The sequence below is a fragment of the Cheilinus undulatus genome, linkage group 12, assembly GCF_018320785.1.
Source record: "Cheilinus undulatus linkage group 12, ASM1832078v1, whole genome shotgun sequence".
Taxonomy (NCBI): domain Eukaryota; kingdom Metazoa; phylum Chordata; class Actinopteri; order Labriformes; family Labridae; genus Cheilinus; species Cheilinus undulatus.
The window spans coordinates 6,251,654-6,271,051 of NC_054876.1; the positions used below are offsets into that span (position 1 = coordinate 6,251,654).

A 19,398-nucleotide genomic window follows, 5' to 3' on the forward strand; every position below is an offset into this window, starting at 1 on the left:
TTGTAATAAGTCGTCCCTCTGTTTCTCTCTATGTCTCATTCAGCTCTCCCTCGGGGACGAACAGTGCGAAGTGACGCGGAACGGCTACGAGTCCAAGGAGCTGGTGTACCTGGTTCACATTTACTGCCAGGTAAGAATCCCTGGGTCTGATTATGAATATAAATCCATACCTAACCTCCCACAGCATGGTAACACTCAGACGTACTGTACACACACACTAACACCCACTCTCTCCTCATCTGGAAACACACACATTTGTAAAAGTTAATTCATGTGTGAGCTGATTGTTAAGAACAACCTGTTCAGATATGAGCTCAGTCGACCCTGTGAGCAGACCTGGATCACATCCAGACATTTCTGAAACACCTCACTTATTGTTTGAAAAATTCAAGTTATGTGGAAATTGAAAGTTGACTAAAAATATGTGGATGGATGCCAAGAGGAGTCTCTGGAATTCGTGATAGAGGACATCAGAGTGGAGGGAATTCAAACTCTTGAGAGTCTGGCTCAGTTCCCTCTCTAACCTTTACAGAGTGCCTCCTGTTCCCTTGAAAGAGAGCTGCAGGTGGGTGGAGTCAAATCACTGTGAAACTACATCAACAGCCATCAACAGAATAACGTAAACAAACATGATGACAACACTGGACATTTCTACTACTAATGATCGTTTAAAATCAAAAGGACCACGATGCATTGAAACATCAAATGTTGATATTAGATTGTTGTTTTGATCTCCAATCTAATTTCAGAGAAACTATTGGCATTTGTACACTTCTTGAGTTGCCATCTTGCCAAGACATTTTTAAGTCTTTCATTTGAGTGTCCCTCTCAAAATGTAGCCCTAGCACTTCACTCCATCCCCCCATTCTTACAAGACAGCACAGGTCATACTGTGGTCCATGTACAGTTTTGATCATCTAACCATAGTCTTGAAAGAGTTTTCCATCACAGATAGTGATTATGAATCCTAGAAAAGACAACAAGATATACCACTGATGTGTCTGCCTGTCTCTTATGCTCAGTCTGACTTCATAAGGAACATTATCTCTCCTGTAATTCTGAGCACAGGTGTGCACGTGACTGTCAGGAGCTCCAACGTGTAGCAGTTTATCTGAGTTAGTAGGTAAGCTGCACAGTGAGGAGACGTGTTTTATAAGGTGGATCTGTGTGTTGGCAACATGGATCTACGTCTAGTTATTACATTTAAACAGAGAGACAGTCATTGAAGTGCCAGGTGATATGAACAAAACTCTGCAGTCTACTCCACCCATTCAGACTCACAGCTTTGATTGCATTTGTCCCATTATCAGTGCTGATGCACACTGGACCAGTTTATGACAAGTTCCATGACATGAGAGCATCTTTAGACCTTGTGGGAGGAGCTTTCATATGATCACTGCAAAACAAGCTGGTTTGAAACTTTTTAACTTGTCAATGTAAGAGTTTTTCAGAAAAAAAGTGTGCAGGAAAACTATTCTTTGGGTCAAGTGTCTTTATGACATTTTTTAAATCTTGGCTTTACAACAGCACTTACTGAAGCCATCTTTTTGCTGATGTTTTTTGTTGCTGCTTTACAGATTACCACATTTTCTTCGACATCTTCCTTTTTGGAAATACGGTTTTGAAATTTTGGTAGTTTGCTGGTGTTCACTTTCTCTCTATAATTTTCCGGATGTGCCAGGATGTGTAAGAGAGAGGTGTTTGGAGACAGTCAGAAGAAACTTTTTAATTGTGAGACGGCGATGACGTCATCGCCCATGGCTGGAGTAGTGTTTGAAATCATTTTCGTGTTTTGCAGTTGAGTCCACTATATATTCCACTATATGCTGCTCACTATAGAGTGGATAGGGAGTAGGGAATGAGTGTGTGGTTTCGAACACAGCCTGAGTCTGTCTTTTCTTTCGTTTGCACCACGGATGCATGTGATTAGCACGATCCCTCAGTAGCACCAGAATTACTAGTCACCTAAAAAATGTCTATAATGGTTCAGTTCAGGCCCACAATCCTAGTTAATTTCTCCATCCAAGTTGGATTGCAGGGACCAGCCACTACTAGCTACTGAAGCTGTGTTTAACCGCTACTGCTATGCTGCTATGATGCTAAACAAAGGTAAACTGATAGCACCATTAGCATCTCATGGGAGTAGCACAGTTTAGCACTACTATTTTGATCTAGAAAGGAGGTAAAGTTACATGTAGCCTGTGCCAGCTTATACTCACATGTGGCTGAGGCATTTACTGATCATATTCAGCTTAAGAATGTGGACGTTAGCCTGCAAAGAGTATCGAAGGCTGATGATGGTAGTGCTAACGGTGGCTGTATTCCGTAAACTAACGACACTTTTTACCAGCAGCCACCTCGGTACCGTCTTACATAATTAGTTCTCCATTTTGACTGTTTTCTAGGTGTTTTCTGAACTCTAGACTGGTTGATTGGTTACATAATTAGCATTAAATCAAGTGTGAAATCATTCACCATTACTAGTTTGCACATGAAGAGGAAAAGCCATCCTAATGTGATCAGCTCTACCAGCATGCATCAGTAAAACCAGGCGTTAATAGCCCCAATGTCTGCATTAACTCTGAAATTCTTTTATAAGGTGTGTGGTGGCATAAAGTAACAGTCAAATTATTTATTATAATGCCTTAAACGAGTTTTGCTAGTAATTCGATGAGCTGTAATCATGCAGAGCCTTGAAGTGATACCCACACATGCAGAGCAGCTGCTCAGAAGATTTGCCCCGGCCTTCTCCAGTGACATTTTTAATTCTGGTTTCATGCGTTTCACTCCTCAGATCATATTCCGTTTGCACGACCTTGGCAATGCTGCACAAGAATGCTGCCTTGTGCCTGGAAATTCCTGCTTCTTAAAGCCATCGGAAAACTACAGAAGTTGTGTTTAAAAGTGGGGGTAGACCGTCAAGGGATCTGGCCTTGGTTCCTGAACTTTGAACAGAGAAAGTAGCACAGACAGACTGGTTCAGATCCACAGACACAGACAAGGAGGGGAACTCGAAACACCATCTGAAAGTGGGGCAGGAAGGCAGGAAGAGTTCCCCGAGCCCGCAGAGCTCATCTTTTAAAGCAGCTCTGGTATCAGCGGGCCGAGTGGTGCACTGCAGTCCCAGTCGCACAGTCCTGGCCTCAGTACACACGCTGCTTTCTAGGCCAAATCAAAGCCAAAGATTTTTCCACCACTCTACTCTCTCGGTTGGGTTTTGAGGTTTGGAGAGCAGTCTTTCTGGATGAAAAAGAAACAACAAATCCATGCATGAAGTTACATTTAATGTGGTGGATTGATGGCAGAACTCTCTGGGTTTACACTTGCACGCCTGGCATTAAATCACTGCATTTGACTGAGGAAAGGGCTGAGTAAGCTGCTGATAGTCTTTGTTGATGAAGACTTTCATTATCAAAGCATGCAAGTCCACAGGAGACCTAATCCTTCTTATTATTTTCTATTTTTGACTATTTTATTAAAGGCAGAAAAGGCAAGTGTCAGAGGAGACTAAAAGAGAGAGAAAAAGAAACCCAGAAGATTGACCGTAGAGTCGGATGATAAAGGGATTTAGTGGCTTTTCTTTCTGCTGACACAGACACTGTTGGCTCTCTCTGAACTTTTATCCACAAAGTTCAACAACTGGCAGAAAGATTTTTGGTGGCTGTGTTTGATTTTGGAGTTTTTAACCACATCAGACAACACAAGGAGCTTCTTTTGTTTGTTTTTTCGTTGAAGGAGCTGCAGCAGACGATGATATGACAGCAGATGTAGTTATACCAGCTGTCATTGGATGAAAGACTGGTCACCCTGGACTGGTCACCAGTCAATCATAGAGCTGACATGTATAGACAAACAACCAGGCACGCCCACATTAACACCTACGGCCAATTTAGAGTTGCCAATTAACCTAATGAGCCTATTTTTGGTCTGTGGGAGGAAGCCAGAGTACCCGGAGAGAACCCACACATGCACTGGGAGAACATGCAAACTCCACACAGAAAGGCCCTGATTGGAAGGTAACAGCAGTAACCCCTGTTTAGAAACATCCACAGACTTGTTTGAGTTGATACTCGACATGAGTGGTATTAAAATTTATGAAGCTGGTGATAGGATAGCTAGTGCCAGTTCTCACCATATTCTTACAACAATAATTACCCTTGGGCTGTTGAATCCAAATACCTGCTTAATGAAGAGGGAGCCACTTTAATGAAGTTTTCCCCTCCATGAGCAACAGGGATTTAAGGGACACCAGAAGCGCTTCAGTTGAATCTCTTTACCTAAAAGAAACCAACTCACAAGTGGGATCTGTTTCCTTTTGTTCACATAGAAGAGCCGACATTTAAACTGACTTTTCTTGAGAAGAAATTCACTACATGAGGGGAGAAAATCATGAATAAAAAACAAAAGCAAGAAAAGAACAGTACAGCAACAAGTGGAAGTAATTAGGCAAGTACCGGGATTTCTAGAGACATGGAGACTTATGGAGTAGTCAGCCTGTGGGAAAAGAAGCCAGCGATGGGGGTCGAAAAACTTGCACCACAACCTCTACCTCAATTACTTCAGCTCATTTTAATTGAAATGTATCATAGTGTGCCGGAAAAGGAGTCTCAGAGCACACGTTGTACTGTAAAGGAAGGGAGGTGTGGTCCTTTGACCACACATGTAGAAACATGTAGAACCTTTTGTCCCAAGATACATAGCTATTAAAGAAAACAGATTGGAACCCATTTTCTGTGAAGTTATTGAGGAATGTTTTTAAAAATTCAAGCATAATTTCTGTAATTTTATTAATGCACAATGCAATGGAGAGCAGCTATTTTTTTATGTTGACAAAAATCTAGCACACATGCTGTTCTTTATAGAGTAAAGTTGTCTCTGCTTTGTTTCCCTCATGCTCACACTCGTATATTTTTCTGTCTGAAGGGTCGGAGCTGGATCGTGAAGCGCAGCTATGAAGATTTCCGCGTCCTGGACAAACACCTTCACCTCTGCATCTACGACCGACGTTTCTCCCAGCTGCCTGAGCTGCCTCGATTGGACAGTCTGACGGATCAGTCAGAGGTGAAGACACATTTATGCACACATGAGTCCATCAGGGTGCAGGCACCCAGGTTGAGATCTTTGGGGTGCACCAAAGGTCTCAGAGCCCGTTTGCTCTGACATTGTCAAAATTAGATGAGCATATGTCATTTTTTAAAATCATGACTAGAAGTATAATGTTTGACTTTGTTAAATGATAAAAAAAAAATAAAGAGGATCGTTTTTTTTTTGTTGTTGTTTTGTTTTGTTTTTGAGAAAAAAAGTCAAAATTTTGGGATCAAACACAAAATTTTTGATATTTCAAAATCAGATATTTACAAGAAGCATAGCTCTGAATTTTTTAGCTTAAAATGTCATACATCTTTGACATTGTAGATGAACAAAATTTGAAGTTCATTAAGTCATAGATTTATGACGCTATAAAGTTGTAAATTTACAAGAAACCAGGCTGAAAATTGCGGTTTGATGGCCCCAGTTTACCAAATGTCTCAGTGAAGTCTCGATGACTGTGATAATGTGATTGTTCTGGGCTAAACCCAAGATTTTCTTATTGGTCATTCCCATTGAAAAGGATAATTTGATCAGACTCTTAACTGCAGCACCTGTGCAAAAAAAAACTGCTTCCTTTGGTCCGATTTTCTCCCGCACGGTTGGCTATTTTTGATTTTATAATGTCAAAAATTTTAAACTTTGGTTCAAGTTAAAAAATTTTAGGTTTTAAAGAAAAAATTCAATGTATTTCTCATAAATGTATGCCTTTTTAAACTTGGAAATTTAGTGTTTTCTTCTAGAAAATAAACAGATCCCCTTTATTTTTTAAGTTTTTTAGAGTGGCCCTACTATAGCATCGTAATTATGCATAGTTCAGGCAGATATTTTGACAAGAACCTATTAAGTAAGTGGGCCTGTCATGTTGAGATTTTGTCATTGAGTCCTGGTGGGTCTTAGCTCTTCTTAGATATCAGTATTTGGGACCAAAGAAAAAAGGGTGGTGTTCTACTCTATTAACTAAATAAACATAGAAAGGATTCCCCTCTGCAAAAGCTGTTGATAGTGTCTGATACTTATATGGTGTTAAAATATTTTTGTATGCTGAGCAGACACTAAAAGATGAGTTGGAAGCAATGATTGGTCAGACTCAATCACCATTAACCTGCAGGCAGTCTCTGATCCTGACAGAAAATCTTCCACAGTTGCTTTTTCCCACTTGCACCACATGGCAGGAAACTTTCCTGTTTGAACAGAAGTGGTGGTCTCAGGAAGGAAAAAAGCAAGAAATGAAGATGATTATCATCATCTGACACTTTGGTGACAGTTTCTGCCTTTTAGTGAATGCTGCGTGTCGTTGCACATGTTCAAGGTGTAAACACTAAAACGCCAACCACAGGATAAAACATCATGACCTCTGCCTGCTTACTCACTGTGAATTTTTTTTAACTTAAATTGCACAAAGGGGCTGGTGTGAAGGTAATGTTGCATCAAACTTGCAGCTTCAAATTTTAGTAAAACTTTACATGCCATCTGACTTCAGACTGAAGAATTCAGGGCTTCAGGCAAAGCTATTCACCCAGCAAGGTTTTCATGTTTAAATTCTTAGTTGTTCTCTTTTTAAATTGAATAAAAATCCTGCCCACGGGTTCAGACCTTCAGCGATAAAAACAATATTTTTAGGTTTTGAAACAAACAACAGCTTCTTTTTTACCCTCAGTGATCCATCCAGGCTCCTTCAGCCTCTAAATTAAATGAAGGATAGATTTTCTGCCATTTGAAACAGAAGATATCAGAGGATCAGGTATCTGGATGAAACCAGTTCCAGTTTCTCTGCTTTGATACTGAGTCTGATCACCACGGCTTTAGCTTTGGGAATGTTCTGTTTGATATTCGGCCAGTTTATTCACTCTCCATCCTGTGAAAGTAATCCTGATCCTCATGAAACCTTTCTGGTCAGATTGAAGCTTTAAGTGGAATGCAGAGGTCCGGTATCAAACCAAACTGGTCAAACCAGTTCATCACTGAGGGGTATTGTGTTTGTGGACGCTTTCAGAATAATAGCTTTACAATACTGCCTGTGGTGCGTTATTATACGTTCACCAGCAGCTGTGTTTGTGAGAGCTGAAACCTACACTTTCCTCTCTCTCAGTCAGAAATAGATCAGATGTGCAGATGTTTTCACCAGAAGTGTAAGCTAAATGTGCCCTGAAATATGAGGTTAGAGCAGCAGAAGGTCTGCAGCATTGATGTCCTAAACTATAACATGAGAAACTAGTGACTCTAAAGCAGAATGAAACATGTTTGTTTAATATTCAGTGTATTTGTGAATGATATTATCAGACTCTGACTGTCCTGTATGTTTTCTTCCGTGTTTAGTCCGTTTCCCAGATGTTGTTGGCTTACCTCTCCCGGCTCTCAGCCATTGCTGACAACAAGATCAACTGTGGACCGGCCCTCACATGGATGGAGGTAAACCTCACCTGCTCTCTGTACAAACAGACATGGACTCAAGTGAAATATTTTCCTAAATGATTGAAGCATTGCTGCAAACTAGCTCATTCTTACTGTGGTCTTTTGCTCTAAAAATGATTGAAACACAAGAATACTGTTCTGTACTCCCTCTGCCATGCAAGAAAACAGCATGATGCTAGATTAAGGCAGGCTAGCTATTCAACACAGCTCATAGATGAAGCCATTCAAAGTGCTCTAAAGGAAACAATGCATTTAACATTATGACTGAAAAAAGAGATGAAATGTACATAAAGAAGTAAAACATATTAAAAATATAAGATTGATAAAGCAATAAAGAAATCTGACATTTAGCAGAAATAATATAAGATATTAAATATCCTAAATTTGGGAAGTAGCTTATTTACATAACCTTACTCACACAATATAATTGCCAAGAAGAGGTTAGTGGGGTTATAAGAAATATAAAATCCAAGAGAATCTCAATGAAACATCAAAATCAGCATCAATTAACAAAAACAAACATTCTTCCAAACTAAAACAAGCATCTGGTATTCTTTCAGAAGTTAGCCCGTTCGCTACAAGGGTCATTGCGTTTGCATGGAAAAGAGAGCATAGACAGAGGATAGGTGCTTGGATTTCTGAACTATGTACAACTCTTTTTCTAGAAAAAAATACCTGTGCTAGCAAAGGCAAACAAGCAGTCTTTCACAACATTTGGGACACCTTTATTTCATTTCTAGAAAATACTAACATAACCAATATAATGGAAGCATTTGGGGATGATTCTTGAGTGGCCCTCCACAGTTCATCTAGACATGAAATATGAGATGTAATATTAGGGTGTTGTAAATTTAAAATCTGTTATCCCAGTTCATCCTTCACCAAGACTATAATGTTTGTTACGTATTTTGAGCTGTTTGTGTGTTGTGTACTGAAACTTTTTGTTGTGTTTTGTTTTGATTTATCCATGTTCTGTGCCTGTGCTAACACGTGAAATGTAAAATTGTTAAACGAAATAAAAAAAGTTAGAAAAAATTTTAAAAAGCATCAGGATCTGAATGCACCAGCTGTTCATTAATGAAACTGTTGTTTGTATGAATGCTTACAGAGAGAGGAATTGTTTCTGTTCTATCTTCTATCAAATTATTAACGGAATATTTGGATAACACAAACCAAATTGTTAATATTTTCTTAATAGATCCAATACCACCTCTGATACTTTATAATGATGTTGTCTGATAAATATTAATGTGTTTCTCTCGGTGTTAAAAGTGCACCTTGTGCCTGCCCTGCTTCAGTCTTTATTTTCTGCATATTTTCTTTTTTAAGATTTATTTTTGGGCACTTTCATGCCTTTATTAGACAGAGGAGGACAGTGGATAGACTTGGAAACAGGGAAGAGAGTGGGGAGAGACATGCAGTGAAGGGCCACAGGCCGGATTCGAACCCGGGCCACCTGTGTACATGGGTAGTGCCTTAAACCACTCGACCATCTGCGTCCCCCAATTTTCCGCATATTCTTAATCAAATTAACACCCCACAACTTTTCTTCCCCTCACCTGTTTCACTGTTTTATTTAGATAAATCATTACGACATACTGAGAGAGAAAAGTTTCTGAAAAGTTGGTGCACAATCTCAGCAATCAGCTCCCACATGTTTATAGGACAGCTCTGTTTTTGTCTGATGTCTCGTATTGATAGGAAATTATCATTTTTATTCAAACAGGCCATCTATGCTCAAATGAAACCTTTCTGTCAGCTCACTGCCTGGGTAAACCCCTGGGTTCATCTCTCTCTTGTTCATTCCTTCTCTTTGATAAATCTGTGTATAAGGCGTGCCTCTGTAGTTTGTTATTTGTATGTTTTATGAACATTGCCATGTGCTTTTCATTCATATCACACTGAATAATTCAGACTTTTTAGAGTTACACATGCACCTTCCAAGGCGAGAATGTCAAAACCAGGAGAAGCTTGAACAAAGCTTAAGTTAAGCTTGTGTTTGTGGCGTAACTTTGACTTTGAGTCAGACGTAACTTTCAACTTAAAGTTGGACATGATGTTACAGCCAGATTTAAGAGTGTCTGGTGCACTCTTGAATCTTAACAGTGTGCTGCTTTTTCTATAAAAGTTCAGATTTTCTGTTGCTTCAGAATAACTGGAAGTCTTTTTGGAATTGCTGCAGCCTTACATGACTGATTTTGTGGCAGTTTTACTAAAAAGTTGAGGTTAAAGTTGCAATGTTTTAAAGTTTCATTTTTCCTGAGTGGCACTGCAGGAGCGAGTAAATTTGCAAAAACGGTTGTAAGTGTTCTCAGTAGCCAGATCAAAAAAAGCTCAAGATAAGACAGTTTAATTTGTGGAGGGACAGAATGAAATGAGACTAGGTTGTTTGAGAATCTTCTAGAAAACACATGCACTGATTAGTAACATCCCAGCCTTCCATATATTCCTCTTAACAGCACAAAAAATGATTTGGTGGAAAACAAGATTTCTGAATTTACCTGATCATAGCGCTGATTTTAGCTAAGCTCTTGTGTCTTCATGTCTGTATCTTTTCATCCACTTATTAATCAGAAATCGCTGTTAAAATGAAGTTTAAGCGTTGTGCCTCTGTTGTTGTTTGTGTTAGGTTGACAATAAGGGGAATCATCTGCTCGTCCATGAAGAGTCGTCCATCAACGTGCCAGCCATCGCTGCAGCCCACGTCATCAAGCGTTACATCGCCCAGGCTTCAGACGAGCTGTCATTCGAGGTGACAGCAACAACACCTCACACACTGTCACATACACAGCCCACACAAACACACACAGACTCTCTCCCTCTTAAAATGATGCTCACTGTCTCCTTCTAAACTCCAGACAAACAGCAACAACCTACAGTAAACACATTTACACTAATGCCTCTGTGGGTAAATGTGCCGTGTGAACAGTTTAGTTTTTTTCCTCTAGTTTTGGAATGTATTTATATGTTTATTGTTGTATTTTTTAAGCTCAGACAATCCTTACACTAATAATACTCTACGGATAGTACAGACCTCCCTGTGTATCTTATATTGTCTTATATCTGTTCCACTTTCACAGCTGTTGTTAGTCATGATAGTGACTTTTGCTCCAGCTAAACAAAAGCCTTCAGCTAACAGAAGCTTTTTCATTTCACAACACTTAACAAGAAAATATCTACAGCCACCAGCTTCATTGTTAGCTGTCTAATCTTCTCTGCTTTGGTATCATCGCAAACAATGTGTGCAAATCAATGCTAACAGGGCTAATGTTGCTTTGCCTTTTGAGTAATATGTCCTTTGAGAGGAACTGTAGCTTTTGTTTATAAAGCCTGAGCCATGGCTGTGTACCTCTTAGTATTTTCATGCTTCTTTTTTTTGTGTTTAGCTCCAATGCGTAGGAGCTAAACACAAAAGATTCTAGGCTAAAACAGATTCTAGGCTAAACTAAGAGGTTTTCGGTGTCCAGGAGGTCATTTTTGTTGCTGTATCAAAACAGAAGCTGTGACACAATTATAAACCACGTATTGCAGATGCAATATAGAAGTATGAAAGCATAATGACAGCATTACTTCAGTATTTGTAGAAGCATAGGAGCTTCAGAGAGCATGCTCTGGAATAAGTTTTCTCCAGTCTGATTGATTAATAATGCCTTAATTTAACCAGAAACCTTATCACAACCATGATTTAGAATTCAGGCTGTCTTATAGAAAGTTAAGTATAACCCAACTCAAATACAACCCCTCTGTTGATATTCCAGACTTGTTGGAGCCACTATCAGAGCTAAGTTCCTCCTAAAATAGAAATAGATCTCTTCATCAAACGCTTCTTTAATATTCTCTCTCTGTGTCTCTGCAGGTTGGAGACATCGTGTCAGTGATTGACATGCCCCCTAAAGAAGACACCACGTGGTGGAGAGGCAAACATGGCTTCCAGGTACACATCTCACACATCTCACACAAACACTACAAGCCGAGACAAAAACACCCACACTTGCACACATAAACACTGTTTGTAATTGTCTCTGTCTTCTCTGGATGGAAACTTTTGATTAGGTTTGTACCTGAGGTTTTTTAAGGACGAGGGGAGAGCGTTGCTTTGTGAAGCAGAATCCAAAATCAGAGTTTGTTGAAAGACAAATCTGATACAAATCCTCTGTTATGTGAAGCTTTTGTTTAGATTACAGGGTGTGTGCCTCTGCCTTTAACACTCCACTGATTCAGTTTTTCAGGCAGCAGTACAATCAGACGACAGAACAAAACAGGCGCTTCAACACAATCGACTGTTTTTCTTTAAGTTTCAGCTTCAGCATCAAGTTGTCTGAGAAGGTTGTAGATTCTTTATAATACAAGGAAAATGTGAAAATAAAGCCATAGAAAAAAAAGATATTTGAGTGTAAAAATGTTCCTGTTACGGTTAAAACCTGTTTATTAAGCTAGGTTTCATGCACGTTAATGATAAAGGAGTAAGACCACATAACCCTTTAATGAGTGCATCAGTTCAATCCTTATAAATACACTCACTGACCATTTTATTCTAGGCATACCTGTCCTACTCCTTATCTATGTATGCAAATACCTAATTGGTCTCTCCCTGCAGGTTGGTTTCTTCCCCAGTGAGTGTGTGGAGCTCATCAACGATAAAGTGCCGCAGTCTATGACCAACACCGTGCCAAAACCAGGTACACCTTCTCCTTCTTCTCCTTCTTTAACCCCCCATGCCTCTTCCTCTTCCTTGCCTACAAACTCCCCTTTAATTACATCCTCATCCATCCTTCTTCTACTAATATGCCTCCTTGTCTTCTTTGTCTCCCTCATCTTTCTAATCCAACAGCTCCCCTTTTCCCTGTCCTGTTTGATGATCCACCTTCTCATGCCGCTTTTATTCCTTCACCTCCTCCTGTCTTTTCCTCTTCATCTTTTTTCATCTCTTCCTACTTCTTTGCCTCCTCATCATCCTCCTCCTGGCTCTCCTGCTTCTACTCCATGTCCATCTCCTGCTTATCTTTCTTCTCCTCCCTCTGTTCCACCATGCCCATCTGATCCTCTTTCTTATCCTTTGCCTCCTCATCCATCACTGCCACCTATTCCTCCTCATCTCCACCCATTTCCCTTCCTCTTCCTCTCCTTCTCTTCTCGACCCCTCCCTCCTCTTCTCCTGCTTATCTACCTCCTGTTACTCATCCTTTTAAAGCTTTCACTTGAAATTTGTTGGAGGGAAGTTATCACTGATTGGAGCTGATATCTCATCTCTTTTTAAGAGGCAGTGATGGATGATGTTTCTCTGATGCCTGTGTGAGAATATTAGAGCATATTGCTTGTTTGACAGACATGTTTGATTGTTTTTGTATTATGAAACAAGATCTCTGTAATGGATTTCTGCAACACATTAATTCACAAACAAAGATTTCCATTAAGGGCCTATGCCTGTTATATGGACCTATCTACAACCTAGATTAAAAAAAAAGGGCCACCATATATAATGATAATAAAAAACAATAATTTGCAGAGCTCATAAACCATGATTTTATTATTATAGAACAGAAACAACATATCAGATTTGAATCTGAGACATTTAACCTTATCATGAAGCTCATTTTGAGTTTGCAGGTAGCAACACATCTCAAAAAAGTAGAGACAGGGCTGTTTTCACATTTGTTTAGCATTGTCTCTTCTTTTAACAACGGTCTGTAAACATTGAATGAGAGGTGAGAAGACCAGTTGCTGGAGTTTTCGGAGAGGAATATTGTCCCATCTTCGTCTGTTATATGATTCTAGTTGCTCAACAGTCCTGGGTCTTCTTTGCCAGATATTTTATTATTCTAACCCTTATATGATGCTCCAGATGTTTTCAAATTGTGAAAAATCTGGCCTGTTTAGCACCCTGACTCTTCTATTGTGAAGCCATGCTGTCGTGGTAGTTGCGGTATGTGGTTTAGCACTGACTTGCTGAAATAGTCAAGGCCTTCCCTGATAGAGACGTGGTCTGGATGGGAGCATATGTTGCTCTAAAACCTCTATCTACTTTTCAGCATCAACAGTGCCTTTCCAGGTGTGCAAGCTGGCCGCGCTATAGGCACTAATGCAACCCCATACCATCAGAGATGCAGGTTTTTATACTGTGCAGGATGGTCCCTCTGTTCTTTAGCCCACAGGACCAACGTCCATGGTCTCCAAAAGGAACAGTTTTCCATTTCGCCTCAGGCAATTTTAAATTAGCTTTGGCCCAGAGAAGATGACAGTGTTTCTGGATCCTGTTCACATTATGGCTTCTTCCTTGTATAATACAGCCTTAACTGGAAGTGGTCCTGAGCATGTTCAGAGATTTCCAGTACAGTATCATGCCTGTTTTCATGCAGTGGCCGCTAAGGGCCCGGAGATCACAAACATCCAATAGTGACATTCAGCATTGTCCCTTGCACACAGAGATTTCTCCAGATTCTCTGAATCTTGTCATGATATTATGGACTGTTGATGGTGGGATATTTAAACTCTTCAAAATTTTACACTGAGGAACATTTTTTTCTGAAATTGTTCCATGATTTTTACCTCCTCAAAGGAGGTTGTGTGATCGGGAGGAAATGTCACAAATGGCATAAGGAAGAACTGATTAGATTTTGGGAGTGATCCGGATCACCGTCTGGATCCAGGAATTTTTTACAGCATTCTTTACTATTGGGGGATAGGGCTAATTGCGGAGGTCTGCACTCTCCGAGTGCTTTTCTTGTTTGTTATTTTTTGCAGATTAGTGAACCTCTGCCCATCTTTACTTCTGAGAGATTCTGCCTCTCTAAAACGCCCCTTTTATACCCAGTCATGATACTGACCCATTGCCAGTTAACCTAATTAGTTGCAAAATGCTCCTCCAGCTGTTTCTCTTTAGTACCACCTACTTTTTCAACCTTCTGTTGCTTTACAAGTGCTGCTGCCATCAAATTCAAAATGAGCTTATATTTTTCATGAACTGATAAAATGTCTTGAGTTTCAAAATCTAATATGTTGTTTATTTTTCTTTTGTATAAAATTAGGGTTTCTAAGATTTGACAATCATTGACTTCTTTAAAGCGCCCCAGCTTCTTTGGAATTGTGGTTGTAGATAAAATCCTTGTCAATGTTATAAATGTTTCTAAAGATGGCTTATATTTATAAGCATCATTTAAAGTAAACCCAGAATTGTGACACCATCCCCTAAAATAGCTCTCCCTAATCATGTTATATTGACTCAGCACTATGCAAATCCACTTGCAAATAACTGAGCTAATCTGCTGCGTTCAGGGCAGACACATAAGCTCTTTAGCTCGCTCCACAGAGAGTCAAACACAAATACATATCATAAACCCTTCTGGAGTGAAAGAGAAGGTTTGGCTCTGATAAAAGACGTGAGCTGAACTTGAACTTTGCTCTCACAAGTTCACACTGAAATAGCAGCTCATGTCACGCCACTACAGCCGAGCCCTTCTGATCAAACAGTAATGACTTGTTTGAATCTGCATCACGGCATCCACATTAAAAGAAAACGATTAGACCAACATGACTCAGTCTCTCAGGCTTGGGTGTTTCTGGGTGAAGGAGTGGAGTCAGGATCTGGAATAGGTGATTACACAGACAACTCAACAGAAATCACACATATACACACAGTTTAGATCATTACAGACAGAGTTTAGGATGGTGGTTATCACCCATGTTAACTGCTGTTCTGGTTGATTATTTGATCCTCTTTTGTGACTGATCAGAAATAATGTAACTGTTTCAGCACACTGCCAAGTCCATGACTTTATCTGCTTGCACACTCCACTGCTTTTGAGAAATGTTTGAATGCTTGTTGTCATGTTTTGTTGTGTTTGCATGTCTCCCTTTTAGCCACTTGTGCAGTCCTATTCTATACAGAGCATCTGCAGGTTCAGTGTATTAATATGATGAATACAGTTAACATTTTAAACATCCTGATATGCATTGGATTTATGTTTTGTCGCTATGTTAGGTCAGATATCTTTAGATAGTTTGGTTTCTTTATCGGTTCTTTAACCTCACATTTCTGTACATAGACTATATATGAGAAGTGGACAGAGTCATTGTGACAGCAGCCATTGGTTTGTGGATTACTTTTGGCATTTTATTTGTCAGAATAACTTAACATTAAGGCAAAGAGACTGTAAGTTGCACTTCATTGTTATTGCATCAAAAGCAGCAGAAATGCATTGCAAAGGCCTGAATTTAACCTTTTTCTCATCCAGTTTACATACATTCCTTTTGTTGGATGAAGTCCTGGGTATAATGTCCTTGCTTTCATGTCTTTTTGATGAAGTAAAATTAGGGATGCATAATACGAGCATCAATAGCTTAAAAGGTGAATTATCGATATATCGGCAGGTGTAAAAAATTATTCTGATATTTACAACAATCATTTTGACTATAAAATCTCCCTATATTAGCTGTATTTATTTACTGTACAAACAAATAAGTTGGTGGAATTTTAGATTGGACCAACAGACCTACGTCAGCAGAAGTCTCTGTCTTTATTTATTATTCCCCACGCTTGAAAGTCTGTTTTAATTACCGAAATGTGTTGATTTGTTTATTCTCAAACTTTAGATTGTGTGTTCCAATGACTGAAGTTTAAGTCTGAACTACATCAACATATCAGTATTGATAATGGCAGCAGCTAAAATTGATTTGTAAATATTGGCATATCAAATATTGCTAAAAATCAGATATGCATATGTGTATCAAGCAAGCTATCAGTCATCTTCAAATTCATCGTTGCCAATTTAGAAGAAAAGAAACACCACTGGATTTATTTTGGATTCAGGAGAAACACGCTTCAAACACAGGTATGAAGTAAAAGAGACAGAACAGCAGAAAGTTTAATATATATATGTTAAAAATGTTATCTCTTTAGTTTTGTTTATCACACTTCATCATTGTTAAGGAAATATTGAACTAATAAATCACACAACAAACCAACAAATATTCTGCACATAATGTTCAGACCAAGAGCTAGCTTGGTTTGCAAACTGCAGCTCTACATCATGCCCTAACAGCATGCAAACATCAGATATTGTGATACATTCTTACTGTCCACATTGCATCCGTCAAATATTTAATCCTCTGCTCTGTAAATTTAACTTTTCCTCTTGTTAACATGATGACATCTGGCACTTTTACTTTGAATGTGGAGAAACTGAAGCGTGGTGTGTTGTACTGCCAAACTTTTGATGGTGATGAGCCAAACAGTTTAACTCTGTGCTGATGAGAGTCAGAGTTTAACATTTCAAACATGGATATGGAGGTTATTAATGCATAACTATCTTCACTTTGTAAAACATGCTAACAAGCTCTGCTAAGTAAGGAAAGTGAAAGAAAATCAAACAGTATTCATGCCTGACACTTCCACTGCCTTTTCATCTCTCTCTTTCCTTTCCCTCATCCTCATCAGTGTGAGGAATGGAAACAGGGCAACAGGGCAAAATGCAGCAGTGCATCACTTGTAAGCTGCCGAAACACTGTTCAGTTCATATATCATTATCGTTATTCAGTGTGCCATGTGGCAAAAAAGGTGCCCAGCCCTCACAGACTGACAACACACTAAAATACTGGGGTGCAGAAAGCCTGATGGTTAGGTTGTGCCCCATGTACACAGGCAGCCCAGGTTCAAGTTCGGTCTGTGGCTCCTTTCCTGCATGTCTCTCCCCTGCTCTCTTATTCCAATTTCTGACTCTTTCCACTGTCCTTCTCTCTAAATAAAGACATAAAAAGACCAAAAAGTATATCTTAAAAAAGACAATAAAATGTTTAGAAAATAACAACATGAAAAGGACAAATACATCGTAGTGAATATCAAACGATGATTAATCAAATGTAAGTAACGCATGTTTTGTCATGTCACCAGCTGTTAGGACATGCTGTTGGTTCACAGTAACTGCACATCTGTTAGGAATGCCTACTTTGGTTGGCAAAATGTAGTATTAAAAGAAGCCGACTTTTTTGTCTTCTATTTTATTATAATCTGGACCTTAACCTACATAAAACCATGACCTAATGAGATTGTTCAGAGTAGAAAATCACAACATGACACCCTTCTCCTTCTGTCTACACTGGATCCAAAACAAACAATAACAAAGAGGTTTAAAAAAGCCTGCACAAGGAATCTCCCATGTAAAGGTTTATTCAACAACAAAAACTGATGTTTGTCAAGTCTGAGGAAGACCATGTTGGCTTAAAACATCACTTTATGTTGCTTAATGAATCCTAAATTGATGTTTCCTGGTGTGTAGACCTGTTTTTCTTTGTTAATGAGGGCATTTATGAATGAATTATCTTTATGGAGGTTAATAATTGTGGGAGCTCTGTGTGAGTTTGTGGCCATATATTTTATTTTACTCGGTGTTTTCCTGAACTTACTTTCCTTACTTTATTCATGCCATTCTCTTGAGATGTTACACTAGATTTTCTGTGACAAGTTAATTTCTCAAGAAAACGACTAAAATTAATGCCAGATAAAGAAGACAAATCTCAACAAAGCATCCAGAAATTGCTCATTAACAGCAAAGACTGAGGAAAGTATGTCTCTTTATGGCTTCTGTTAATCATAAATCAAAGGTTTATAGACTTCCAAACAGTGACAACAATCTCTGCAGAGGAAAGAAAGTGTTTGATGCACTTCTATAATTGCTTTTTTTTAAGTCAGTTTCCGAGTCTCTGTCCACTTCTTATCCACAGTTTGTTTGAAAACATTCAGATCTAGAGTTTAATGTTTTAAACCTGCAGATGCTCTAATGTATTTATATTAAATGAACAGTTTATCATCAGTGTCAGATCAATAACTAAATGTGACTGTGTTTAAGCTGCCTGTTTGTGCCCACACTTTGCTGCTTGTTCTCCTCTGCATTGCATCATTAATGCTGTTGTTGTCTCACTGCACAGGGACGTTTTAGCATTAGCATGTGTTTGATTTGTTGCATTTGACTGTGACTCCTCTGCCTCAGCCTCCCCCTGCTCTGGCCTGCAGCCCGCTTCTTGGAGTCTCTTCCCTCCCTGTGCGTGTTGGTATACACACACACACCTCATCCACCTGCCCACTCACGCCACCTTTACTCTCTCAGGCAAAATTCATCCGCACATTTGGACGACACTTTATTTCATCAGATTTGGATGTTTTTGAAGTTATAATCCTTGAGATTTCAAGGCAGGTTCATCTGATAATTAAATGTGTCTTTTGGGCCTGTTACTCGACCAAAGTAGGGCTGTTAGTGTGCACATGTTAATCTCCATCAGATTAGGGTAAAAAAGGCAATGATTTTTTATTGTATTAATAGTATGCTAATTTGTAATTTTTAACTGTAGTTAACCTAGCGTAGCTGCAGAGCTCCTGAAAGCTTCTTATGTAGCATCACAGTTATTAAAAATAAATCCACCACTGCTCCATTAAATGTCTCAATTCATTTTAAAAACTCACAGATAACTCAGTGGACAAATCAAAAGTAATCTGCACTTTATGTTATCAAACATGATGCCTTCCATAGATATTGTTGTCACTTACTTCCTAATCTGTAGCAAGCTCTTTTTAGCGTGATTATGCTAATATCACTTTTGATCTACTAGAAGTTTATTTTTTTCAAAGTAAAAGCACGTTTTTTTAAATCTAAACAGGAAGTAAATTACCTTTAGCTTGGGACATCACAAATGTTAAAGTAAAAGCATAACAAAGAATAGTTTGTTGTGGAATTCTCATTGGTTACTGATAAATTTAACTGGGTTATTTACAAAAAGAAGCAGCTAAATGTGAACTCCTATGCTGTGACATTAATTAGTGATCATTGGCTGTCAGTGAGTCATTTTGTACATGCACTCCTGCATGTTTCTCATCATTCAAAAGAGTAGTCAAGCTTGGTCTGATGC

General features: G+C 39.0%; 1 protein-coding gene across 5 annotated transcripts in view; it reads left to right on the forward strand.

Moving 5' to 3' along the window:
• arhgap32b (Rho GTPase activating protein 32b) overlaps nt 1–19,398 on the forward strand; it is a 238,582-nt gene that overhangs the window by 162,239 nt on the left and 56,945 nt on the right. For 3 of the 5 annotated variants that reach the window (XM_041801252.1, XM_041801254.1, XM_041801257.1), the window contains 7 exons: nt 44–130; nt 4,924–5,061; nt 7,408–7,500; nt 10,133–10,255; nt 11,360–11,437; nt 12,101–12,182; nt 18,486–18,536. In XM_041801252.1, the coding sequence (XP_041657186.1) occupies nt 44–130; nt 4,924–5,061; nt 7,408–7,500; nt 10,133–10,255; nt 11,360–11,437; nt 12,101–12,182; nt 18,486–18,536 (652 nt within the window). The remainder of the gene's footprint in view (nt 1–43; nt 131–4,923; nt 5,062–7,407; nt 7,501–10,132; nt 10,256–11,359; nt 11,438–12,100; nt 12,183–18,485; nt 18,537–19,398) is intronic. The other 2 variants (XM_041801253.1, XM_041801255.1) reach the window with 1 other exon arrangement.